Source organism: Amblyomma maculatum, chromosome 6, assembly GCF_055883805.1.
Source record: "Amblyomma maculatum isolate TAMU_Amacu chromosome 6, ASM5588380v1, whole genome shotgun sequence".
NCBI lineage: Eukaryota > Metazoa > Arthropoda > Arachnida > Ixodida > Ixodidae > Amblyomma > Amblyomma maculatum.
In genome coordinates this window covers 174,773,394-174,800,234 of record NC_139349.1, presented here as the reverse complement: position 1 = coordinate 174,800,234, position 26,841 = coordinate 174,773,394, and the positions used below count along the sequence as shown (strand labels likewise).

Below are 26,841 nucleotides of genomic sequence, written 5' to 3'. Positions count from 1 at the left end.
ACGTAGTTTGGTGAGAGCTCTGTGCAGATCATCCTAATGTTCTTCAGGAATGCGACCCGTATGAATGGCGCGTATATCCTGTATTGAATAAGTATATATGGTATACCCTGCCTTAAGGGTTGTAGGGGGTGCTTGTGCGAGGTCTTGAATACTGGCGACTATTGGCAGGGTCTCGAGAGTCGCTGCAGGATTAGGATCTGTGCAAGGACCGAGGGTATGCGTCACTACCTCGCTACAGCTCTCAATTGACTAAGCAGCCGCTCCGATGCTAGTTCGTGATGTATCTGTGTAGACGATCGTGGAATCGGTGGGGTGAAGATGATTGGTAACGCGAGCGGAACGTCTGCCTGGGTTAGTATCGGATAATCGGGTGCAACGTTTTTTGGAATGAGAGTTATTCTGAGGTTATCCGGGAGTGAAGAAGGAGGTCGATAGGTTTGAGTGCAACCTGCTGTAGTATCCAATGTCCTTGTTTGGTGCTAGAAATACGTGCTATTTGCCGGTCTCGATGTTGTTGTATGAGGTCTCCCAGGGGCAAGAACAGCCTCGTAGAGTATAGGCGCTCCGTAGACGTATGTACAGGGACGTTAAGTGTAGCCTTGTACAATGTATGAAGCGCAACCTCAATCTTGCGTCTTTGGCGACAGGTGAAAGTAAAATAAGGAATTGTGTATAAAGTTTTGCTAAGTGCTATTGCGTGGACAAGCTGCCTGACTTGGCCCTCCCGTAGCCCGGTGTGCATATTGACTAGGCGGCGAACTAGATGCGTTACGTTGATTGCAAACTTTAGCGGTTGTAGATACATTGGCCTGATTAGTTGACTCATGGATATGAAGTCCAAGGATCCGGCAGAACGATATACACGAGGAATGGGGTGACCTGCCATTGTGAGATTGATTAGCTGGTTATGTTGGCGTTGATAGCGAGTTTTTGCAATCAGCAGCAATTCGGATTTTTCAGGTGCTGGAAATAGGTCTATACTGTATCCGGATAGCTAACGACCGCGTAGATACCTCGCTGTAGGGTCTTCTCTACTGCTCCAGGAGACCCAGAAGTGCACCAAAGAGTAAGGTCGTTTGATAGAATGTATGTTTTAGGTTTGGGTAGTCGCTAAAAGACGAGATAAGGTAGCCATTCAAAGGTTAAAAAGGGTGGGTCTTCTAGCGCCCAGTCAGGATCCCAGAGGGTAAACGGCTCATCGAGTTCTGTATTGGAAGCACCAGTGTACACGGAGGGTAAATACTATGTAGGGGAGGGGGAATGTAGAGATCGCGGAGTTGGGTTGTTAAGGCATCCGCGCCTAGTTGCGAATAGTGCTTCTCGAGAGTGGGAACAGGAGCCGGTTAAGGCCCGAGGTGGTCTCTGAGTAATTAATAATAATTGGTTTACAGAAGGGAAAGGCGCAGTATTTGTCACACTTGCCCTGTGGACACCTGAACCGCGCCGTAAGGGAAGGGAGGAAGGTGGGAGTGAAGGTGGAAAGAGAGAAAGAGGAGCCGTAGTGGAGGGCTACGGAGTAATTTCGACCACCTGGGGATCTTTAACGTGCGCTGACATCGCACAGCACACGGACGCCTCTTCGTTTCGCCTCCATCAAAACGCAGCCGCCAAGGTCGGGTTCGAACCCGGGTACTCCGGTACAGTAGTCGGGCGTCTTACCTCTGCACTTTGGACCACGAGTGCTCTATTGCGCGGTGGTCCGAAGCCCTCCACTACGGCACCTCTTTTTTTCTCTTATTTTCCCTCCCATCTTCCTCCTTTTCCTTACGGCCGGTTAAGGTGGCCGCCGAGGTCGGGTTCGAACCCGGGCACTCCGGCACAGTAGTCGGTGCAGTGGTAAGACGCCCGACTACTGTGCCGGAGTACCCGGGTTCGAACCCGACCTCGGTGGCTGCGTTTGGATGGAGGCGTCTGCTGTGCGATGTCAGCGCACGTTAAAGATCCCCACGTGGACTCCGTAGCCCTCCACTACGGCTCCTCTTTCTCTCTTTCCACTTTCACTTCCACCTTCCTCCCTTCCCTTGCGGCGCGGTTGCGGTGTCCACAGAAAACAAGAGAGACAGTTACAGCGCCCTTTCCCTTCCTATAAAAAAATAGATCTCCGCGCATAACTGTAACAGATACAGCGCCTTTTCTTTCCTGTAAACCAATTTGAAACGCCGATTATTTATTAACGCCGCTGATGCCTGCTGTACTGCGTCTGTATGCTGTGTGGTGTGGAGTTCGAGGAAGCGCCAAATGAAAGGCGCCGCATCCACTTTTTTCTCTCTCTCTCTCTCTCTCTCATGTAAATATTATCTAAAATGTTTTTCACCACCACCACCACGGACGCCTGGATCGGCTGTCCAGCGGGGTCAGCTTCGTATATGCGTGGTTGGTTGTACAACTTTTAAAAACCATCGGAAACGGGGGATCGTGCACCCGCGGATTAGAGCCTGGCAGATAGCCCTTGGCTTGTTGCGGCCTCTTCCGCCAGATGGACCGTGCGGTGCTGGATCGCAGGGTCCGCGCTTCGCAGCAGGGTATCCCAGGCTTCTTTACTTGAAATATTTTGTCCTATCCCTGGAGATTGTGGGCACTCCCAAATTATGTGGTCGAGGGTCCCTCTCGCCCCATAGTGTTTGCACAGATCATTGTCCCTAAGGTCTGGTAGCGCGTGAAACGCCCAGATCGGGTTCATGAACGTATTAGTTTGTAGCCGCCTCCACGCGACAGCTTCTCTATTATTTAGGCTAACATCTGGCGCGGGTACCAGTCTACGTCCCAATTTATAATGGTCGATGATTTCCCCATAATTTTGCAGACGCTCGTCGTATACTCAGTGGTCGGGGGGCTCGACGGCTACCGGGAAGTAGAGAGCTCGGGCTAGCTCGTGAGCCGCCTCGTTACCAGGGACGGCAGCGTGAGCGGCCGGTGTCCAAATTAACTGAATTTTCCTATTTATTGTTCTTTGGGTGAGGATTTTCGCCGCCTCCGGCGATATCCTCCCCTTCCCAAAATTTTGTATGGCAGATTTGCTGTCGCTAATTATTAACTTGGCTTCTGTTCCTACGCAAGCTAGCGCTATCGCAACTTCTCCCGCAGTCTCTGTGTTGCGGCCTCTAATGGCTGCCGCGGATACCGGTGCCCCTCGGCCATCGACTACCGAAGCTACCGCCGCACCTGTTCTGCCACTTGGCGCATCAACATAGACTACTTCATTTGCTCCCATGTTCTTGAGCCGTCGCTCTAGAGCTTCGGCTCGTTTGGCCTTTCTTTCGACATTAAATTCTGGATGCATATTCCTAGGTTCCTGATTTCATTCAAAAGCATTCCTGATTTCAATATTAATTGTGACTTTTTTTTGAACTCCTCTGTCAGGGTTGAGGCCTACTTTTGCAAGGATTACCCTGCCCGTCTCGGTCGTGCTTGGGAATCGCCCGATGACGTACGCCGTCGTGACCAAATGTGACGTCATCTTGACATCAGTTCCTGCTGTTAGACATGGTCGGATGTGACGTCATGAACGTCATAGTCATCTATTCATTATCCCCATCGCTGTCACTATAACTACCACCATCATTATCCGTCACTATCACTAAATAGCGGCAGCGGTCACAATGGCAACCGCGCTGGCATGACTAACTCTAAGATACGTTTCTCACATGCCCGGCATGGCTGTCATTGACAGCTACAGTGTGACCGAACAGACGACAGTATGGGCCATTAAAGGCTTTCGCCTTAAAAGTGGAGAACGAGAAAAAAAAAAAAGCGGCCCTCATACCTCACCCCGGAAATCCTCCGACTAACAAATAACGCATGATCGAACGCACGGCCTACACGGCGGCTATTCGGCTAACAAACAGCAACACGAAAAAACTCCAAAGGAGCTCAAGTAATTAAAACGTCAAGCTGGCAGCGTTCCAGGACGACCAGGGTTGCGCTGACGCTACAACGAGGATTCCAAGGAAACATCGAGAATCCGACTCGGCGTAACTGCCTCGACGCCGGAGCCGTTCCCCCATTGAGAGAGACTCCTCGGAGGCGACTTAAGGGGAGTCACGTAACCGGAGAATAAACGAGCATCTCAAAAGTGTGTCAGCAACCGGGGGCACGCGGAAGTGCCGCCGAGAAGGAGACCAACCGGCCCGGAACAGAGGATGAAAAAAAAAAAAAAAAAAAAAAAAAAAAAAAAAAAGTCATAAGTGCATACACCGCTAGCGATAAAGAAATAGGTAGAAACGCCAGTGCTCGACAAGAAAAAAAAAAACACACAAGGCATTTCGGAAAGAAAAGAAGAATGTAGAATTCAAGGAGATTATAACACAAGTAAATTGTACAGAGCAAGGAAGAAAAATGCACGGGCGGAAAATAAGACCAAGTGGAAAACAGCAACAAAGAAAGAGACCATCAGCGGAGCGTCGCTTACTTCCGCCTCGGCCGGGTCGGCCTCCTTCCTCCGCGAGGTCCCTTTCCACCCGGAAGCAAAAGCGCGCACGATGACCGCATCGAGGTCCACGTGACCGGATCGGCCACCCCTCTCCCGCCAGCGCAACGCATGACGCGAATGAGAGAACAGCTTGACCCACTGCGTGTCCGCTCAGCTGGCGGCGGCCAAGATTCCCTACTCCCCTCGCCCCGATGGCCAGCCTTCCAACACGCATTTCGCGAAACAAGAACAAACCAAACGGGACGAAACCGGCCACGCCGGCCGAAGGGCGGAGCTGACACAGCGTTCGGGTGGACCGGACTCGGCAAAGCCGGCGCACATCTCCACCTGAGCAGTTCCAGAAAGCTGCTGGGAGGCGCCGGGCGGGGTATCAAACGAAAAAGGCTCCAGGGTAAGGATGCAGCAAAACAAGAAGAAAATTGCAGTGCCCGACTATATATCTGGAACATATATAACCCGTAGCAAGCGATGTCGGTGAGGTAACAGGACGAAAAGAATGCTAGCACAAAACACGCTTCACGGAAAGGAACGAAAACACGCGGTCATCACCAAGCTCGTAGACGAGGCTTCTAATATTGCTTGGTGCTCAACGTATTGCACTACCGCCGCTGTGAATGCGCGATGCTTGGTAGCTCAGAACTTGCAAGGCGGCGTAAGAGCACTGAAACGCTTGGATAAGCGTCACCCGAATATTCAGATGCGGCCTCCATTCTTCGTGCAATCCGATCAGATAAGAAGCGCAATGTTTCCCAAGCCGATTTCTTACTCTGTTCCTCTACATCTGTCGAAAAACGGGTCACGTAAAGGCGACTAGTCTTTCTTAATGAAAGAAAGGAACGCCAGCAAAGCCGGGTAAGACTTTAGATGAAAGCTCCCTTCGCGCATCTGAAGAACGACAGAATGAAAAAATAAGACGACGAGAAAGACTAGCGCTCGACCAGCAGCAGGAAATGGCGCCGCAACGGGAGATAATTGACAAACAGTGGGGCGAAGATGGAGAAACGAAATGAAGAACAGTGACGATGAAGCCAGCGGAGGAGAGAACAGAACCGCAGAGGCGCGCAATGAACCGAGTGAACTCACGAGACTGCCGCAGCGGCTCTGCGGGCGGGCAGTCTCGTAAAAGGGCGGACAAAGGAAGCCGCTCCGCGGCGGAGGGAAGGAATCGGCAAGGAACGGAGAGAGAAGCAAGGGGTGGAAGGAAAGGGCTGGGTGGAAGATGCCTTCTCGGCGCACTCAATGCGGTGCTGTTGGCCGCGGGCACAATGGACGCAGGAAGGATGTAGGGAGGAGAGAAGCCTAGCAGCGTCGCCCTTGCCACAGGTGTTGCTTTTTTGCGCGCCGTAATGACGCTCGGATGTGGGTTAATGCGACGTGCTGCCACCCGAGCCACGCTCAATGCGCGCGCCTTGGCGCCGAACGAGCGACGTCTCCCGTTCTATGCGAAAGACCCCCTCACGCGCGGGATCGGTCCCTCCGCCGAACAACGGCGCTCCTTCTGCGAGCGATCACGCGCACAGTTTCTCGAGGCTCGTGGTTCGCCTCGTCATTACGGCCGCGCAATCGCTGTCAGGAATGTCGCAGCCGTGAGCCGCTGACTGGAGTCTCCGCGCACATGGGTTTTGTGTGGAAGCGCTCACCCCAACAGTGAGCAACGCTACCCTCGTGTTGCGTAGCTTGATTCGGAGGAATCGAACGCTGAAGAAAACAATCCGGCACGGAGAAAGGAGTAACGGTACCCCTCGACCGGCCGTGCTCGAATGCAAGTCGCTGAGCGGCCGGCTGGTGTCTTGATACGATCTTTCCCCGGTGCATTCGTCCTCCCTTTCAGGCTGATGGCTCCTTCGCTACGACGCCTGAAAGAAAGCTGATAGTTTGGAATTTACCTTGGAGTAGAGTTGCGTCGATTGGTTACCTGATGAGAAAGAAGACAGGGAGGCAAACGCGACAAAGTCCTCAGAGTGCTTGCAGCATAAAAATGGTGCGCTAAGGTTCACTCGAGCAGTTCGCTTCTCTCCGCTCGCATTGAGGCGCGGAATCGTTCAGAACACAAGACGTCCACAGAATTTAAGATTACCGATGTTCTGACGCGCAACAATGCTCGTTTGCATCGCTGCGGACTTAACTGTGGGCATTTTTTTATATTTATTTATTTGGCTATACTCGCTGCGCTCGAAACGGTCAGCGCTTTGCACGCGTATCCTGCTCAGGCGCTCACCAAAACAACGCAAATAGCGTTTTAATACGTAGTTTTCTATTAGTAAATCCGCTGTTGCAGTGATAATGACATCGCACAACTTAACTGCGGGCGTGACTAACAAAGGGAGACAAAGCGCCTTTTTTAACAACCAACAGTTTTTCGATGTTTTATATTTTCTTGCCCACAACTCTCTCGCAGCGGTAATTATTATCCTATGATGCACTTCAGGAGCGCTGCTAGCAAATGTCACGGTGTTTACCGGCGTCTCGGGCTTCTTGACGTCCATCCGTAACGGCACTGAAATTACGTTGTGGCCAATTATGTGTCATGGCTCAGCCGAGCAGATTTAATCAGGCTGCACACCGCGGTCCCGGAACGAAGCCACATACAAGGCAGAAAGGAAGACACAGCAATCCAAGCAGAAAGACCGACAAAGCGTCCACGAGCAACTAGACGAAAGGTGACGAGAAACATGCGTCTACAAATGCTACCAACAAGCATTCGTGCAGACGTCAAGTGCGCAGCGGCAACCAGCACACATGCAGAGAGGGCAAGGACGACGGACTCCGTGCTCTTCTGGCTGACCACATATGTCCAGCAGATTCGCATAAGCACTGCCTCCTACTGTGCTTTTAATTTTCCATACACTGCGGCAGAGACACCGCATAGCACTATAATCACTGCCACAGCTAAAGCTAATTCGATGTTTCGTTTCCCATCTGTTCTTCCCACCATATACTGCACCACTTGCAAAGCCACCCCACCCACTCTCTACCATTACCTATGGGAATGCCCACATCCCATCCGCGTTCCTCCCATTAAAAAAACACTCCTGGAAGGCCGCCCTTCTGGCCACGCAACCCGCAGATCAGGTCGAGTGGGGCCAAGCTAGAGAGAACCGCCAGCGGGCTGCTCGACTAAGGAGCCCTCCTGAAAAGTGCCCTAATTTTAATTAAATAACGTTTTTCCTCCTCTTCTCACCAGTTAAGATTTGCCGTCGCTGTTCGTGAGCGTCTACAACCATCCGTAACAATTAATGGGCTGGTCAAATAGCTTCGAATTCTGAGCTTCACTATAAAATGTATACACGCCAAATTGCACACAGCGCGAAGGCATACACTATCCTCTCTCCTTGCACGCTTTCGACAGGCAAAGTATTGCCTGCCAACATCACCAGAGCTGGCCGCTCATTTCGGCAACGCTTACGCAATGCCGCGCGCTTTTTGTCGTCCCTTCATCTGGTAAAATAGGTCCACACTGTATAAGGCTGGGGCGGGTGGGTGCGGAGAGGTGGCTGCATTGGAACCAGTGCAAATTTTTGTCCAAAGAATTAAAAAAGAGCAGCACACCCCGAAACGTGGCGTCGATCATAGGCAGCCAAAAACGAGCGGAAAGGGGGCAGATGGGGGCAATTGCGGGAACGGCAAAAGCAAGCAGGCAGTCGTGCAGTGCGATACAAGCCGTGCATATGTAAACTATATAGAAAGCGGCAAACGAGGCCAAACCAGGCAACAGCAGCAGCGTGACTCAGCACTCACTGGGGGGCGATCTCCTCGACTCCCCCCAGGTGGTAACGCCACCACCGACACCACCACCACCACCACCACCGACACCACCACCACCGCCAGCGGCACCAGCACGGTCGTCGTCCGTGAACCGGCACGACGACACGGTCGTCCCCGCTAGAAAGACACAGGCACCGACCGGACATTGATTAGCGCCAACACTTGGACAGACACCGCGTCGGCAGCGTTTCCCACAAGCTCCGCGGGCACCTCCTACCTTTTTCGCAGGCAGCCAAGTTGCCACGCTTCATCCGCGGTAGGTTCTTCGTCGGCACACACTGTCAAGATTGTCTACACCAGCCTGATCGCGAGCACTGTAGCACAACTTCCGCTCTCGACTACATTTTTCCAACTAAGCTGAATCCTCGCAAACGTCCCAATTTTGTTCGCGCACTTAACTCGTCGACGCCAAGGCAAAGTTTAGCAGAGTCCGAAAAGTATTTCTACGTCTGAGTTCCGAATTGACGGCGTAATTTTTTTAACCGCTATTTAGTGTCCTCAGCTTCCGAACTGTTTTCCTTCATAACAGGAACTGATTGACGTTTTGCAGTCGTGGCCACCGCGATTTGCCTTGCAGGTGCTTGGACGATGCGCCTCAGAGCATTCGTTACGGTTGCGATTCTCAACATCGATATGCTAGCGCCAACGGCAGTCCCAAAGTAATGCAGTGTCTATGACTTCCTGGAATCTCGATCTGCAAGAAGGCCCGGGAATGTAGTGACCCCTGCGCCGCAATTAACGCACCTGTCAAGAGGCAGCTAGCGGTTGCGAAGGAACAGGCTGGTTCGAATGCGCGGGAAGAGCGGCAGAGCGACCGCTTCAAAATGACCATACTATACGCGTATTCCGCGCCCTGAGGCTTATTTATCCGCGCGAGATGCGTACGTGTGTCATATATCGCCTCCCAGTGCACCGTTCTACGACCGATGAACTCTTCATCACCGAAATGGCCACCTGGTAACGCTGACAAACGGCTCAGTGTACGGACAGAACTAGAGCAGCTCGGCAGGATTCACAATGGCATCTTTCTCGCAGCCCTCGCCTCTCGCGAAACGGATTATACGCTACGTCCTGTAATGCTGGCGTCCGCTATCTCACTCGACAAGGTTGTAATTATGCCTAAACTGACAGCAACCCCGTTTAGCAAACCATGCAAGAATGTTTGTTCAACAGTGCGCTGTTCAAATTTTGCCCGCTTTTTAAAACGCTTTGTTGGTCAGAATCCTTGCTGAACCCTCTTCATGCTTCGAGCTGTCGTTAATTCCAGAGCCAGGGAATGCACAAGTGCGCTTATTACGCGACAACGAATGGTTCGCTATAATGCGAAGAGCCTCCGTGAGGTAGTACATATAAGGATTTTTTTTTCTGCATAAAAACTTTTGAACATAGTTCGCTATGTGCACGTCCCAGTGAATGATCAGCAAGCGCTACCGCACTGATCCGCAACACCATTATCCACAGCGTAGTGCCGACCAACTGTGACAGTCTCGGAAGAGGGATCTCTCGGTGCTTCAGGGAAACGCTGCCTACTGCGGGAAATTAATAAACATTAAAAAAAAGGCATAACGGGACACTTTGGTCGCGAAAAGGAACGATGGGTAGCATACATGCACGCTTCACAAATAGTGTGCGCAATGTTTCTGTAAGCCTTCCTTTGTCCGCCTACTTCAACGTGTACAAGGCACGCAGGACGGTGGTGCCTCAGAAAAAGGCGACTTAAAGCACAATGAAGTTTCCTAGACGCGTGCCACAACACTGAAGCAAAAAAGAAAATTTTACACCATACTTGCTAGAAACAAAATGCAGAAAACGCAGACCCTGCGTGCAAGTGTGACCACAAAGAGGCAGTAAATGCGAGCACTATGCGTAAGTCTTTAATCGTAGTGACGGAACGCGAAAGCGTCATGTTTGTATTGCATTCTTAGATAAGGAATCGATATTAGTGACCAGGTTAGTAACATCCATCCGAGTCGGCTCGGGCGGCTGTCTGACACGGGAATCATGGCTTCCGCAGTGCTCCGCCCGCGTTGGCCTCGCGATACGCCCTGCGCGGCTGCGACGGCAATATGACCGAACACTGCGACCAATGCCACTTTGCAAACCGATACTTTAGAGGGGATGGCATTAGGACCGGCGCGAAGCGCTCATCGTTATTTGCGTTACCTGCTTAGATTACTAAACACTGGCTTTGAAAGTTCGCACAGTTGTGACGAGGTTTCGCATAGAAAGTACTACACTAAAAAATTTGTGTGCAATTACAGGTATTTTTAACGAAATTTTCTGTCTCCGTACAAATAATATCTGTTCTACTACATTGACCGAAATACGTTCACGAAAAAAAAAAAAAAAAGCCGAAGCCTTGATTGGAAGCCAAACCATTCGTTACAGTTTTGTCGTCTCTTCTATTTTATACCGTAAACTGATATTTAATTGAATAGTAGTTTTTGAATAGAAAGCGAAATGGCATAACAACCCCGAAGGCGCTCTCCGACGATTGGCTGCGTAACAATTTCGATTCCAAAGAAGATAACTACTAGTGGCGCCACATTGAGGTCCGTTGTTGTTTGGCTCCCTGCTACATCTCCATGCTACATCCCTGCTAGACAGCTCCCTGCTGTATCTGTTATGTATTTTCCCCTTGCCTCCTTTCGGTGGCTAGACAGCTTTATGGGTGCCATCGAGTTGTGCTAACGCCGAGAGATATTCGTGAGATGGAGTTGGCAAGTCTTTCGGCTTGGAAATGGGGTTCATTGAAGAAATTGCCCCCTAACGGAATTGTATTTTTGTTACAGGCAGAAAAACACGTGAAATGAAAGACGATCGAGAAACAAAAGATTATATTTGCATCATACTTTTAACTGCGATCAAAAACAAAACGCCGTATAACAGAATATTTTTGTAAATAAAAAAAAAAATTCTAGAAAAAGAAAACTAAATCACAGAAAAATTATAAAGAGCAAACATAGCAGAGCAGAACATTTCTGGCAGGACAGCTGCCAGAAAATTTCTGTCATCATCATCATCAGCCTGATTATACCCACTGCAGGGCGAAGACCTCTCCCATATTTCTCCACTTAACCCGGTTCTGTGCTAGCTGCATCCACTTGACCCCTGCGAACTTCTTAATCTCATCCGCCCACCTAACTTTTTGCCGCCCCCTGCTACGCTTTCCCTCCCTTGGGATCCAGTTTGTTACCCGTAGCGACCATCGGTTATCCTCTCTTCGCACTACATGTCCTGCCCATGTCCATTTCTTCTTCTTAATTTCTACTAGAATGTCGGTAACTTGAGTTATTTCTCTGACCCACTCTGCACGCTTTCTATCTCTTAATGTTACCCCTACCATTTTTCGTTCCATAGCCCTCTGGGCTGTCCTCAACTTAAGTAGAACTCTCTTGGTTAGCCTCCACGTTTCAGCCCCATAGGTGAGTACAGGCTAGATGCAACTGTTGTATACTTTCCTCTTGAGCGATACCGGTAAGCTGCTAGTCATAATCTGCGAGTGCTTGCCAAATGCGCTCCATCCCAATCGTATTCTTCTTATTTCCTTTTCGTAGTCCGGATCTGCGGTTACTACCTGTCCTAAGTAGACATATTCGCCTACTACTTCCAGTATTTCGCTACCTAATGTAAACTGCTGTTCCTTCCCGAGGCTGTTGAACATTACCTTAGTCTTTTGCATATTGATTTTCAAGCCAACGTTTCTACTTTTCCTGTCTAGGTCATCAATCATTATTTGCAGTTCATCCCCTGAGTTGCTTAGCAAGGCAATGTCATCAGCAAATCGCAGATTACTGAGGTATTCTCCATCTACCCTTATCCCTAACTGCTCCCATTCCAAGTCTCTGAATACTTCCTCTAAACAAGCTGTGAATAGTACTGGGGAGATTGTGTCTCCTTGCCTAACACCTTTCTTTATGGGAATTTTGTTACTTCCTTTATGCAGAACTATGGTTGCTGTGCAGCCACTATATATATCTTCCAGTACTTTCACGTACGGCTCGTCTACCCCCTGATTTCGCAATGCCTGCATCACCGCCGAGGTTTCAACTGAGTCAAATGCTTTTTCGTAATCAATGAATGCTATGTATAAGGGCTGGTTATATTCCGAGCATTTTTCTATCACCTGATTGATGGTATGGATATGATCGATAGTAGAGTACCGTTTCCGAAACCCTGCTTGATCCTTTGCTTGATTGCAGTCTAAGGTTGTCCTGATTCTATTAGCGATTACCTTAGTAAATACCTTATACGTAACAGACAGTAAGCTGATTGGTCTGTAATTTTTAAGGTCCTTAGAGTCCCCTTTCTTGTGAATGAGGATAATGTTTGCATTCTTCCATGGTTCCGGTACCGTCGATGACACCAGGCACTGCGTATACAGGGTGGCCAGTTTTTCTAGCACGATATCCCCCCCGTCCTTCAGCAAATCTGTAGTTATCTGATCCTCTCCAGCTGATTTCCCCCTTTTCATAGTTTCTAGTGCTTTCTTGACCTCGTCCTTCGTCACTGGTGGAACGTCTGATTGTTTTTCCCTACCGCCAATCTCATTACGGTCCTGACTATTATTGCTACTGTAGAGAGCTGTATAGAACTCCTCGGCTACTTTGACTATCTTTTCCATATTAGTGATGACGTTGCCCGCCTTGTCCCTTATCGCATACATCTGGTTTTTGACTATGCCCAATTTCTTCTTTACCGCTTTAAGGCTTCCCCCGTTCTTTACAGCATGCTCAATTTTCTCCATGTTATACTTCCTTATATCGGCCACCTTGCGCTTATTGACTAGCTTTGATATCTCGGCCAATTCGATCTGGTCTGTTGGATTGGAAGCTTTCATACTCTGGCGTTTCTTAATCAAATCTTTCGTCTCCTTAGACAGCTTGCCGGTATCCTCTCTAACTATCTTACCGCCTACTTCTACCGCGCACTCAGTAATGACATCTCTGAAATTATTGTTCCTTGCCTCTAGGGTAATGTCGTCATCCTCAGTTAGTGCTGAAAACCTATTCTGTAGCGAGATCCTGAACTCTTCTGCCATCGCCCTCTGTATTCTGTATTTCTGTATTTTTCAACAAAAATTTCAACAGACCTCTCGTCTGCAGAACTGCAGAATTAAGTTCCGCTTTCCAAAGTCGTCGTGACTGCCCAAAAAGGCACCACCGCATCCATCCATCCCGGACACACAGAAACACACACTCCCTCCCTTTCACCCTTACTTCAATGACTCCCTGTACAACTTACACCCCCTGTTCTATTTACCCCCGTGTGGACAGCCAATCGGCAACCCTCTCCTGCAGGCAGCCGCTGCCTTTAATCATCGTTTAGTTATAGCAACGTAAAACCAATGGCGCGTACAAGAAGAGAGTGAGAAGTTTGGGCTTAAACTGAACATTAAAAAGAGAAAGATCATGGCGTCTTGCCCTATCAAGTCCTGGAGCATCAGTGGACTAGAGGTGGAAGCTGTGACAGATTTTCTCTTCTTGGGCTCCAAGATTACCCCGGAAGGAGACTGCAGCCATGAAATTAGAAGACGCCTGCTTCTGGGAAAGAGAGCCATGGCTAGCCTTGACCACCTAGTAAAAAGCAGAGACATTAGACTGCCAACCAAGATCCGTATAACTCGTGCTATGGTATTTCCAGTTGTGATGTATGGATGCGATAGTTGGACTGTGAAGAAGGCTGACCGCCGAAGAATTGACGCGTTTGAATTGTGGTGCTGGCGAAGACTCTTGAGAGTGCCTTGGACTGCCAGAAGATCAAATCAGTCGATATTGTCGGCCATAAACCCTGACTGCTCATTGGAGGGTCAAATTCTAAAGTTAAAGCTCAGCTACTTTGGTCATCTGATGGGAAGAGAGGAGTCGTTGGAGAAAGATTTGATGTTGGGAAAGGTTGAGGGTCGCCGGAGAAGGGGTAGGCAGCGAACGCGATGGTTAGATGGCATCCTCGAGGCACTGCAGATGAAGTTATGTGATGTTAGGAAGATAGAGACCGGAAAGCGTGGCATTGCGACATCTGTCCCAATCATGATCCCCTTGCCAATGATGCAACTGATCGTAGGTTTGGCCTAACAGCATGTCATTTCAAAACTGTCTGGATTTTCTCGTGCTGCCAGATATTGATTTAAGAGCATGGAGTGTCATTTATCAGAAAAATCAGAACCCCAATTTCGAATTTTTCAGCACCCGTTCACTTCATGTCAAAAGTTACGGTGCCAGACACACAGGGAAGTAGGTATAGTCGGCACGATCGAATATGCGGAAGGCAGACATGGACACCAGCCGCCGCCAGACACTGTACACAAATTTAGACTGGAATTTAACATATAACGAACGTAACAGTGCGCATCATTTATTTCTATGTGCGAAATCAGGCACTGAATGAGCTAATCGATTTCGCAGTCATTGAAGAGAAACGAAACAGGTTCAGGCAGTTAGTAACTGCACCATGTCAAGTACCGAGTTATTCTTCCGCGTTTCTCAGTGTGCGTATGCGTTATCGCTCTCCACATTTTTAAGCCGCTGCGTCTTTCTTAATGCCCATACAATGTTGTCGTTTTGATTTGTTATAACTTGTATTTCTCGTTGATATTACTGAACATTGTATTGTCACGTCTTCCCACTCCGCCTCGCATTCGGGAGGTACCGGGTTCGATCCCTGGTGCCGCCGGTTACCCACCGGTTTTTCAATGGGTACAAGCTTTCCCCCGGCCTGGTGCTCGGCTCACTAAGGGCCTTTGGAAGCCCATTAACAGTCAAACCATTCGTGACTGCCCCAGTTTAGAGCAAAGTGTAGCTCTGCGTTCGCTTATGCCAGAAGTGGTTCAGAAAAACAAAGAAAATACCAGATATACAGGCACATTTTTGCGGCAAATAATACAAAAGTGAGTAAAGAAGTCGTCCAGGGGTTCAGTGTAACCGCAGAGACACCGCGACGGACGCTTCGGCTTTCCACGATTTAGAAGAGAGCTAAATTTTCTTTTTTTTTTTTTTCAAACCCTACTCGGTCCTCCTGAAAACAACAACAGGAATGCGGGAGTTTCGATAAGCACAATAGCAGCTGCGCCCGCTAATTATGCTACGCTCTCAGGAATAAACAATCAGTTATCGAAGCGTGAGAAAAATAAAAACAAAGCCACAAGATCAGATGTGAGCATGCAACTAATAGACGCGTCATTCACCTTACATAAGGCGTAGTGCTACGCACAGCTGCGCGACAAACAAGACGCAGTACACGCGACGCATCTGCCGGGCAACAGAGAGAAAGGAGCGTGGACGACGAAAACGGATCGCGTAGCTGCGGCGGGTATTGCAGCGAAGGCGTAACGAAGCCGGCCATCGCGTAATGAAGTCTTCCGCCGACAACGATCTGCAGGAAACGGCTTGCGATGGCGCTGCGGCTTTACCAACAGGCTGGCACTTCCCCGTCAAACTCCGGTCTCCCCCCCACCGCTCCGTCAACGATGATGGGAGGCAGATATTGGGAGCACCGTGTGGTGGTGGGAGCTTATCGCGTTGCTTTGCCTCGGCCGAGCCAACGATTCGCAAACAAGCAGCTACGGACTGGAAATACGGAAAAGCGCCGAGCTCTCTCGCTAAACGGCGGCAGTGATTGGTCGGGACGATACACAGAGGAGGGGCCTCACCAGTGAAAGAGAAGCAAAAGGAGCGCGATGCGATAAGAGACTACGATCAGAGAGAGAGAAAGCCTCTGGCACTCTTTTCTTAGACCTCCGAGCAACACGCGCGAACTTCGGGCCGCCGGTGCGTGAACGACTCCGAAGCGTGCTTTTTCGGCGCACCGGGCTTAAATTAGCCGCCGCGGTTGTTTCCGCTCAGCCGTGGGCGCCCCGCGATGGAAGAAGGTTCGCCGCCATCGGCACGGTGAACAACGCCCGAACGCACGGCCGCCAGGCACATAGCGTATACTACACGCACAACGAAAGATAGGCACGTGCCAAGAACGGACCAGTTTGCATCGACGCCAACGGGCGACAAAACACAAACAGGGCAACGCAGAGAGAGAAGCGAGTATCTTCAGTCCCTATCTTGGCGAGCAATCCGCGCCAGCGGCCTATGCACGAGCTTGTTCCAGTCGGAGCAGTCACGGAGTAGCCGCGATAACGGAGCGGGTTTATCCCTCCCCCTCCAACGCTCCGCTTTTATTCAAGCGTTTCCCTCGTAACACAGGCGGAACCGGCTTTTCTCGCTCGAAGACGGTTGGTCACCCAGTAAACAAGGTGCCGTCGTTCGCGCCCACCGAGACTCCAGCAAAACGTATAAACGGCCACCCGTCTCATTTCCCTTCAGCGCGGATTACAAGAACAAAGGCGAGGCAGGGGCTCAAACTCTCGGCGACGCCGAAAGGGCGCTCTCCTTTCATATTCATTCGTAACGGCTCCGAGACGATACTCCGCGCAGTGATAGGGTAAAGGAACCCGCGAATACAACGCTGTAATCTCAATCAGCTCATTACGTAAGCTTACACAGCTAGCGGTAACTTATAAGGCTATCTTCAATGTCCCTTTAAATCATGCGTTCTCTTCATCAGAGTTCTCTTCACCCTTCACTGAAAGCAAGTCAAGAAAACAGATGCAGGTCGACAACATATGGCAGCACAAACTTGCACAGCGCTACAACGTCATCATTGTTCAGCTTGTTAATCAAGAAGGAGAACAAGTGCAGTGACAAACCATGCCGTCATTTAACTCGCAAATGCATTCCCCTGTCCGTCTTCTGTGCGCGCGTGTGAAACATTAGGCGGATAAAGATAACGATGCAACCGTTCCTGTTTGCGAGGTGAACAATTTGGACACACGAAAAAGCTATTGGTCACTCACGTGACTGAGTGCGTTTTAAAGGTTACCTGCAAGCGGACTGCCTTAAGAGTGATGACAGAGGAACGTTAAATGCGGTACCACCGGCGCTGATAAGAGCAATGCAGTTCATTATGCGGATACGTAGTTCGGCAGCTTTCGGGGAAACTGGAGAGGCGGTAAAATAAAAGGTGAGATAAGAATACGGCAGACATAGGACACCTCAAAAACGATTTTAGGAAACGTAACAGTGCAAAGGCATGAAGCCACAAGAAACAGGAGAACACAGCGTAACACGACAGCCGACTTGCGACTCAATTTTATTGCTGGGAAATAGACACTTTATAGAACGCGAGAAAGAAAGATGGAAAGGTCTTAAACCGAAAACGGTGTAACGAATAGCTACAGCGCGGCTGCTGCACGCGATAAGCGACAACGGCTCTGAAGCGCACGTCCGAGCCCAACGCAACATGATGCATCCCGCAAACACGGAAATATAGAACGCCCAAAGCAGGCACAACCCGGAAATAGAATGGCGCAATCGCATCAAGGACAAGTGAGTGTAGAGGAGCAGTTTAGTTGCGTAACTGCGGCTTTCCTTATCCGATACATTTACAGCTACAGGTGGCCGTCAGTACATCGGAAGGTAGCAGACACGCAATACAAAGCAGACTCGCAGGAACAATCATGCGCGCCGAATGTACGCCCGGAGTTCGGCGCATCTTCCTCGCGACGCTTGATAAGCCTACAGATGGCGAAGCGGCCTTTAGATGGCCCCGCCACAGAAACGCACTGCTCAGAGCCCCACTTTCTCCCAGTGGCGCAATAAATGTTTCTCACCAACCCCGCCTTAACGACGCCATTCTCACTAAAAGGAGGCAAGAGAAGCTGTAGGTTAGGAGAGATTGCCGAAATAACCCAGAAACCCACAGCGCGCAAAATGCGCCTCTTTCCAGGCTAGCATTTTTGTTTTACTATTCTTATTGAATTCTCCGCTCACAAGATCGGCCAGCTGCACGCCTCACCGGTTTATTTTCTATGTGGCTTCCGCCGATTACGTGTTTTTTTTTTTTTTGTTTTTTTTTTTTGTTAGCGCCTCGCCCCGTCTTACATCCAACGCACGCACGAAACGCAAGTCATCCCAGAGGGGGCAAGCCGTGGGAAAAAAACTGGAAGGAGAGCGGGCCTTAATGCTCTATACGCTCGTCCTCCAGACCATCGCTTCATCGGCAGAAAACAAAAACAGGCGACACTAAACTTCACTCTGTCGAGGATCGCGTGCTGAGGAGAGGGCGCAGAGCCTCCCTCCCCTCCAGTTATGAACACGACAAAGTCTCCACAGTGGCGGACTGTCTTCCGAGTGGGCACGATTTTCTTTCGCCCCCTCGCCCCGCAAACATTCTCAAACTTGGTGCGCCGCGTATTTGTATTCTTTCTCACCAAATGCGGCGGCGGCGCAAATGGGCTCCACTGTGGTCTTTTTCTTTCTGTCCCGCTATCGTGCGCCCTCCCCTGAACGCTGGATATTACGTCTCAACGACCTTTTCTTTCCCCTTGTTCTAGACCCGTGACAGGCAACCTCCTCAACGACGACAGCCTTCTTGCATTCGCCGCTTTTGCACCATACCATGTCTCCCGCGCACCCACCCTCCGCGCGCACCTTTTTCCGCGCGCATGTGGCCGCCGCGGCGAGGCACAAGAATGTCGGCCCGGCGACTTCCGGACGAAGGCTCCGGCTCGGAGACCGCGGCAGCGTCTTCGTCGTCACGGGCGATAAAACAAAATTCGACGCCGGCAGAGATGAGAGCGGAGAGGAACACATCTCGGCCGACTCGACGAGAGAGCACGAGGGGGCCTAGCTGTGCCGCCGCAATGAGCTCGCAAGGCCGTCCGGGATCCCCCCCTCTCACGCGATGCCGTTGTAACGTGGTGGTTTTCTTCGCGGCACCAGAGCGGCCGAGCGGAAGTTCCGCGATGTGGCGACGCCTCCGCCTCGAAATTCCCGCTTTCCAGCGCGAGACACTGATCCTCGTGTTGCTGGAGGTTAAATGAATTGCACTGGGACGAAGACACGCGAACTGTTGCAATGAGAGACCTATAGCACTCAAAGTAGCGCTCCTATTTGAAAAAGCACGTCTCCCCACTGCACAATTGCTGCGGCCAGTGGTAGAAGTTGTACGTTTCCGGGGAAGCCGATGAGTGACCTTGTATATGCAATGTGCGAACGGTACTTTTTCCCAGGACAAATGAAAGATACGCAGCATTCTACTCACCAAGACGAATTATCCCGCCTACAATTACAAGTGTACTGTTTCCGAACAGAATCGGATGCGAATAGGGTACCGCCGCTATCTGGTCGAATGCGATTCGAATATTTCCACTAATACTCGTTGGCGTTGCTACTGCTTAAAGTCTACCAGAACAAGTAATGTTGTGAAACACTGAAGCACCAGAGACGGTACTACGGTGGTTACTTAAGCAGCTTTTAAAAGACGCAATAGCTCTCTTCAAGCACGTTGATTGCATACACGAGTGTCAGCTTATACGTGTAAAATAAAATTCTCGTTTTTAACTGAAAATTACCTGAAGAAAAAAAGTACTCGTTTTATTCGACGAATCTTCGATATTCGTCGAATAAAAAATACTAAGGCATGCACTATTCGAACCTCGTGCAAATTATTCGAAAAGCGTTCTTTTTCGTTCCGCTTTGAATTTTTTTTTTTTAAAGTACACGAAATTTGATCAGATCTAATCGTCGAATACTATATATATTTCTATTCGGTTTGGTTCGGAGTTTAACGTCCGTGCGACTCAGGCTGTGGCGGGTTTTTTTAACTTGCGCTGACAGCACACGGGAGCATTGCTTTTCGCCTCCATCGAAAAGCGGCCACAGCTGCCGGGACTCCACGCATCCACGGGCAACACTAGTCTAGCGCCCACTGCACTAACGCTACTCGATTCACTATTCAAACTTTTCTAATATCCTTCTTACATGTCCCGCAACTGTTTTATGCATGGTGCAACGTTGGCATGGTGGTCAAAAGAGGCATCACGTGAGCTGTTCTCAGAACTGGCCATTGCCAAGCGCCGTAGAAAATTTCTTGTAGCCTGCGTCCCAGGCAGTACGATCCATCGACCGAATATTGGGAGTCGAGAGTGCGTTGACACTGTCCGTCCATATATAGGACCACTGCATTGCCAACAAGCTCGCAATATTGGGGACGATGGTGAGTGTGTGTGTGTGTGTGTGTGTGTGTGTGTGTGTGTGTGTGTGTGTGTGCTGCGTGGGATACAAATAGGTAAATATTGTGGAAACCGCGTTCGCACGTGATTGCAACTGATCGTGACGTTCCCTTCCCCCCTGAAGGCACCCTAAGTTACCAGCACAGCATGGAGCTCTGTCTTCGCACGTCAGCTTGTAATGCTGAAAATAAAGGAAAATGCCTCCCGGCCAATTTGACTGTCCCGGTAAAAAAAAAAAAAAAAAAAAAAAAAGAAATCGCACATGGAAGTCAGATAAACAAAGTATATTTAAATATGGCGGACGAGAAGCATAGAAACGGAAACCTTAACTCGGCCACTTGTACGAGAAGCTTTATATAGGTTTTGCTCTTTTCTGCCAACATAATATCGGTGAGCGCCCCGCGCATCTTGATTACGTAAAACGAACGAGCGGTATTTCATAGGGTGCACTAGTAATCGGACTAGCGGGTGATGTACGCATACGGCGCATGTTTCTAAGCTCCATTCACGGCTCTCCACTCGGTTTCGAACGCCTCAGCTTGGGGGCGGCCAATTGGCGATGCATGCGCTGATGTGCCTCTCGCGGATGGCTCCTTTGTCTTGGAGCCTGCCCTCCCCCCCCCCGCCTAACATCGGATATTGCGCCAGCAGGCCCGTCCGCGTTGTTCTCTGCATCACCGCTGTTACCTCACCACCTGCTCCCCTCGCATCGAACGAAACACCGTCGTAGTCGGCGGCCTATTTCAGTGCAGTGGTACATATACGTCTCCTGAAATCGCCCCGCGTTGATCACAGAGTGAATAATTTACACGTGAAGATCTTACCTAACAAAAGCGCCCCGGTCGCTTTTCTCTTTCATACCTTTCATTCCCAGCTTCCTTTACGGTGCGGTTCAGGTGTCCAAGGCTAAAAGAGTGACAGATACTGCGCGTTTCCATTCCTGTAAACCAATTATTCAATTATTACTTTGTGGCTATATTAGCAGCAATCAGCTGTGAGATAATGATATTCTAGTGGAAATCAAGAATAAGAAATGGGCAGGGGATGTAGTTCGTAGAGAGGACAACCGTTGGTCGCTTAGGGTAACAAATTGAATTCCAAGGGAAGGAAAACCTAGCAGGAAGCGGCAGGAAGTTAGGAGGGCGGATGAGGTTAAGAAGGTCGCAGGGGTAAAGTAAGATCCGTATAACTCGTGCTATGGTCTTTCCAGTTGTGATGTATGGATGCGAGAGTTGGACTGTGAAGAAGGCTGACCGCCGAAGAATTGACGCGCCTTTGAATTGTGGTGCTGGCGGAGACTTGAGAGTTCCTTGGACAGCCAGAAGATCAAATCAGTCGATATTGTCGACCATAAACCCTGACTGCTCATTGGAGGGTCAAATTCTAAAGTTAAAGCTCAGCTACTTTGGTCATCTGATGAGAAGAGAGGAGTCGCTGGAGAAAGATTTGATGTTGGGAAAGGTTGAGGGTCACCGGAGAAAGGGTAGGCAGCGAACGCGATGGTTAGATGGCATCCTCGAGGCGCTGCAGATGTTTTGTGATGTTTTAGACCGGTTCGATGTTCCGATTTGAGACCGGAAAGCGTGGCGTGATATGGTGCATAGGGTCACGAAGAGTCGGACACGACTGAACTGAACTGAACTGAAGGGGTAAAGTGATGCCGCTAGCACAGGCCGGGTTAATATGGGGGATATGGGAGAGGCCTTCGCTCTGCACTGGGTATAGTCCGGCTGATGATGATACTGATGAGCTGTGAAATCAGGCAGTGAATACAGGCCAGGCCGCACATGAATGAACTATGATCGCTCTTGGGAGACATGTTAGCGCCCTAATTCAACCGGATGGTAAAAATGCGGTGAAGAGAGCTCCAGTATCTCGCTCAACGTATACTCTACGCTGTCATGCGGTTATACAGACAGGGAGCAGTGCCCTGTGTTAATTCAAACTCGACATACATCGCTGCCTCCCCGGCATCGAAGCATTTTCTCGCAGGACCAACTCACCTCAGGCTTAGTATAACGACTCTAATAAATCAGCGCCTTTACTTTTTTTTTTTCTAATTTCTCGCCCCTTTGCCACTGGCAAAACTGACGCACCGTACTAGATTTCGGCAAATCACGAATAGCGGGCATAAAGTGTGGCGTCGCTTGAGTAAACGGTGAACAGCGGAAGATTAAAAATGACAGAATAGGTTGTACAACCATACGGTACAACGCTCACAAAAGAAGAGAGTAGCGTGGCGTCCCTCAGCCTCCTAGCATGTCATGTGGCACATATGCGCCTTCACGTCAAGGCCGATGACAACATGAGAATGCTTCCGTGGGAGGCACTAGACTCGGTTACCGATGCGTGCCGAGGTCTCGCTACTCGGATCCCTCGCGCACAGCATTTTTCAGCGCAATCTCCCGCACCAGCGAGCCTCCCTCTTTCTGCCCCTCCCTCTCTTGAAGCTCGCAACTCCGGCGTAGCCACACAACGCCCTCCACCTCAGCCAAGGCCGCCGAGGAGTCGCCGGCGGGATGATGGCCGGCCCCCAGCTTCGCTGCGAGTCTGGCGATCGCCCTCCAAGCAGTTCACCCAGCGCACTGCTGACTGTGAGCCGCGCGCCATGCGAGTTCTCCCACGTTTCGGGAGCAACTTCTTTGGACGGCACGGCCAAGCTTGGCGTAGCGCGAGGGACGTGTATCGTCGCGGACGCACGGTGCCTCGCCGGTACTGTCCCCATGGAGTGAGAGGCGGACGCGCCGTCACATCCTTGCCAGTTCTCTGGGCGCGGCGTAAGGAGCAATTGCTAGCTACATCGCACTCAGATGCGAGAGTCTCATGGTACCGACGGGCAAGAACGAAGTGCACTCCCGCGTCGCACACGCCAGCTAGGCAAGTAGAAGTAGAGCACTTGAAAAAATAAAATAAATAAAAATAAAGGACTACGCAGGACATCGATCGTAGGTATAGTGGTTCAGTTCCGGGTGTAGCGATTTTTTTTTTCTAAAGTTCCAGTGCGATAGAAGTTTTCTGATACACTTTCCGTACACCGCGCGCATGAACCAAGAAAGACTTTTGCCTTAAAAAAAAAAAGAAAAAAAAGATATTGGCGTTTATGTGTGCCGTTTATGTGTACGGTGGCCAACAAGCCGGATGACCGGAATTACCCAAGTCGCATTAGGGTGTTTAAAGATAACGCAAGCTGTACACTTCGCGTACACCCCAGACGGCGTTATGCGCTGAGGGAAACCTGGCGGCAGCAACATAGCACGGCAACTTGCCTAGTGTCTTCGCACAGGGCGGCGCTAATAACGTGTGCGTCGACAAAGAGCCCGCGCAATATTCCTCGCTGCCCCCTGTTCTCCCTGCGTCGCTTTCGGCGCCTGTAAAACGACGCTTCCGACCCACTTTCGGCGCTGGTAATCCCACCCGCGGATCAGGACGCGGCCCGAAACACCGCAGCCCTTCCTTTCGGACGAGAATGGGCCGCTAATGCTCTCTTTCTGCGGCGCATCGCCCGATCGATGTCGGCGCCCTGGCGCCCGTCTCGCCCAAAGTGGGCCGCCGCCCCGGGTCACCGGCTCGGCCCCGCGTCACTGGCCCCAAGAGTGTCACTGCTTCGCCCTGCTTGTTATTATTTTTCTTTCTTAATCATAATCACTCGGGACACAATAACATCTGTTCTGGCTCACGAGCACCCTTCTAGCCTTTCCTCGCACGGCCCTTAGCCCCCCCCCCCCCCCCCCCTTTTTTTTTTTCTCTCTAGCATCGTGCAAGCCATGAGTTCGTAAAAACGACTCGCTGTTTTAAACGCGGCACTAAACCTTTTCAATTCCTAGCCTGCCAACTTGCCATATTCCTTTTTTTTTTTTTTTTTTTGACCAGATTCCTAGCACGCCTTGACGTACGGCGACGATCTATCACACAGCCTCAGCGGTGTGAAGAGGGCAGCTCAACCGGAGGATGATGCTGCCTGGAGGCAAAGAATCCGTATCGGGAGACAAGCTGTTCTCACTTGTGCTCGGCAAGATGACGAGGCTGACATCTTTATCGAATATCGGAAAGTCGTATTACGACCTAAATGCATTTCTTCAAATTTAAAATTTCCTTTGGCAATTACCATTACGTATTATCGGATTGGGTCACATTTTTTTTTTTTCTTGTAATCAGCCTGTCCCAGTCGCGACAATTTACGTTTAGATACTTTATGTAATGCTAAACCTGGCTCTTGGCAGCGCTTGTAGGTCACAGCCAATCTTGAACCTAAACTTCATTTCCCCAGCCACCGTGGAAAACGCAAGATACAACGCTTATTTTAAAGCAAACCGTTCAAGTTGCACTGCGGAAGAAAATGTGCGCTTTCTCAGCTGCGGACATCGCCTGAAGAAAGCTTACATTTGGAAGACGTGGAGAACATAGCGAAGTAAATATTCTGGCGCTGATATTCCAAGATTCTCCGAAACGTTACGTGAAATTTCGGGCCCCCAACAGTAGAGCAATCTAAGTAACGTCTACTGCCGAGCTCACCAACGAAGTAGCGTGTGCTCGTGTGTATTTCACAATACCCGCATCTGTCGGTTCATGCATCCACTGGCCGCTTTAAGAACCATACTGTCGCGATAATGTGTCAGGAAGACGCTCCCGTAAAGGTGCACATAAAGCCCACGTACGCAGACGACTAGCAAAACTTGCTGCTAAGGCGCAAACACAGCTGAGGGTAATAAATACCATGTACCCACCTGCTCAATGAAGCCTACTTACAATTAACCTATTGAAAACGCTGGCCTTCTGCAATGTGGAGGTCAGGCGGCCACGCAGATATATTTCTCTATAAATCTTCTCTGCGCCTTGCTCAAGGCGGCGGCGGTCGAAAATTATTCGTTGCACGTAGTTCCACCAGATGGCGGTAGCTGCCATACCCATCACTGCTGTTCCGACCGCCCGTACTGGGTTCCATCCATGTCGGGGTTTCGTCACGTTTCAAAATTAGGGTCAAATCAGCCATCAAAACCGCACTGGCAATTATTTTTAGCCGCACTCCAGCAGTTGTTTCGAATGCACACGGCTGCAAGGCGAATTATCGCTGTGCACGGCGTGTCACTGAGCCGCTCTCCTGGTTAAATCATGCGTCACCAGTCCACCACTCTGAAACCACTTTCAAGTACCTACTGCAGCCACAGTCTGATACTCAGAATCCTGGGCTCCAATCGGGCAGTTACATCCACTTTGTCAGCGCTAACAAAACATCACTCACTGATAAAAAAAAAAAAAAAAAAAAAAGAAAGAAAGAAAGAAGCAAGATAAAATGTATCTTCGAAAGCGTCTCATTCCCGCCGTTGATGACAGCACCACGTACGGCCAAAGCAAACGAACGTGAATCGCAGCCGAGGAAAATCGCGATGATTAGGCCAGTTCCATAAGAGCGAGCTTCCGTTTCGCCCCCAATTCGTCCCCTTATGCAACCGTCAAAACGCTAGAACACTCCAGCGCGTATATCGGTGTTCTCTCACGCTCCCGGTCCTCCCGACGACGCGGCAGCACCTCAGCGAGAACTCGCGGCTCGCACCGACCCACGGCGCCGATCCGCACACATGGCCGCGTCGGCACGAAAGAAAGAGGGAAGGGCGGCGGACCTCTCCCCTCGTCTCTCTCACCCGGAAGCGCGGAAGGCGTTCTGCTGCACTCCAGCAGTTCTGCGGGCCGTGCGGCGCCTGCGCACGTCGCGGAAGTGAACGGGCGCGCTCCTTCTCCTCCGAGGAACAGAACTGCCGCCCTCGCGGGGTACCTAGCCCGTTGCGCAACGCGGGGCGGCGGCCACACGCACCCCGACGCCCGTCACAAGCACTGGCTCCTGGCCGCGTGTGCGCAGTGTACGATGTCGAAAACCCCTCACTCCAACGACCCACCGCCCTGTGCCTGAGCCCCTCCTGTCGCTGCAGTATTCGACGACCCTTCCTCATTACCCACCTGCTTGGCACCCGTAATTGGAGCGGACGCCACTGCTTGTTGCTCTCCGAGGCTTATTAAGAGCAGAGCTCGCAGTCTTATGATTTGTACGTATATGCCACAACTAGTGTGTGCGGCTCCATACTCCCTCTGTACCCGCCTACGAAAGCAAATTTATATTTCTAAATGCATAAATGCGCCCGCATGACGAAGTAAGTGGGATAACGCATGTTGAACAGCTGCTGTAGGATGCTTTCCGAGGCAGTTCGATCAGTTGCGCGTTAGGATTACGTTCATTTATTTATTTAACATATACCTCGGTCTGGGCCTGTATAAGCTTATTTTGAGGTATGAGACCCACTCATTCGGTAAAAAAGCATTTCACCGAATCAGCGTTATCGAAGTTTGCGAGCTTTACTGCTACGACGACGCGCACCGGCTGCAGCATTTCTGCTGTTATGAAAAAAAAAAAAATGTTAAAGAAAACTGAAGCGACCACACACGCAGTCGATGTAAGCAGTCATTCCTCTGCAAGAGCAAAGGACTGTCAGGAGCCTGACAGATGCTGAGCGCCTTCGCATGGCGCCGGAGGAAGCGGTACCGTTCGCCTGCTCCCTTGAACGACTGCGGGGATGACATGGATTAATGTTTCAGC

General features: G+C 50.3%; 1 protein-coding gene across 3 annotated transcripts in view; it reads right to left on the bottom strand.

The window, feature by feature from the left end:
* Positions 1–26,841, bottom strand: part of Hr3 (nuclear hormone receptor 3 ROR-beta) — a 125,219-nt gene that overhangs the window by 76,463 nt on the left and 21,915 nt on the right. The window contains exon 2 of one of the 3 annotated variants that reach the window (XM_084607699.1): positions 8,168–8,311. The exons of the other annotated variants lie outside the window; for them this stretch is intronic. Within the exon in view, the coding sequence (XP_084463825.1) occupies positions 8,168–8,311 (144 nt within the window). The remainder of the gene's footprint in view (positions 1–8,167; positions 8,312–26,841) is intronic. 3 annotated transcript variants of the gene reach the window in all.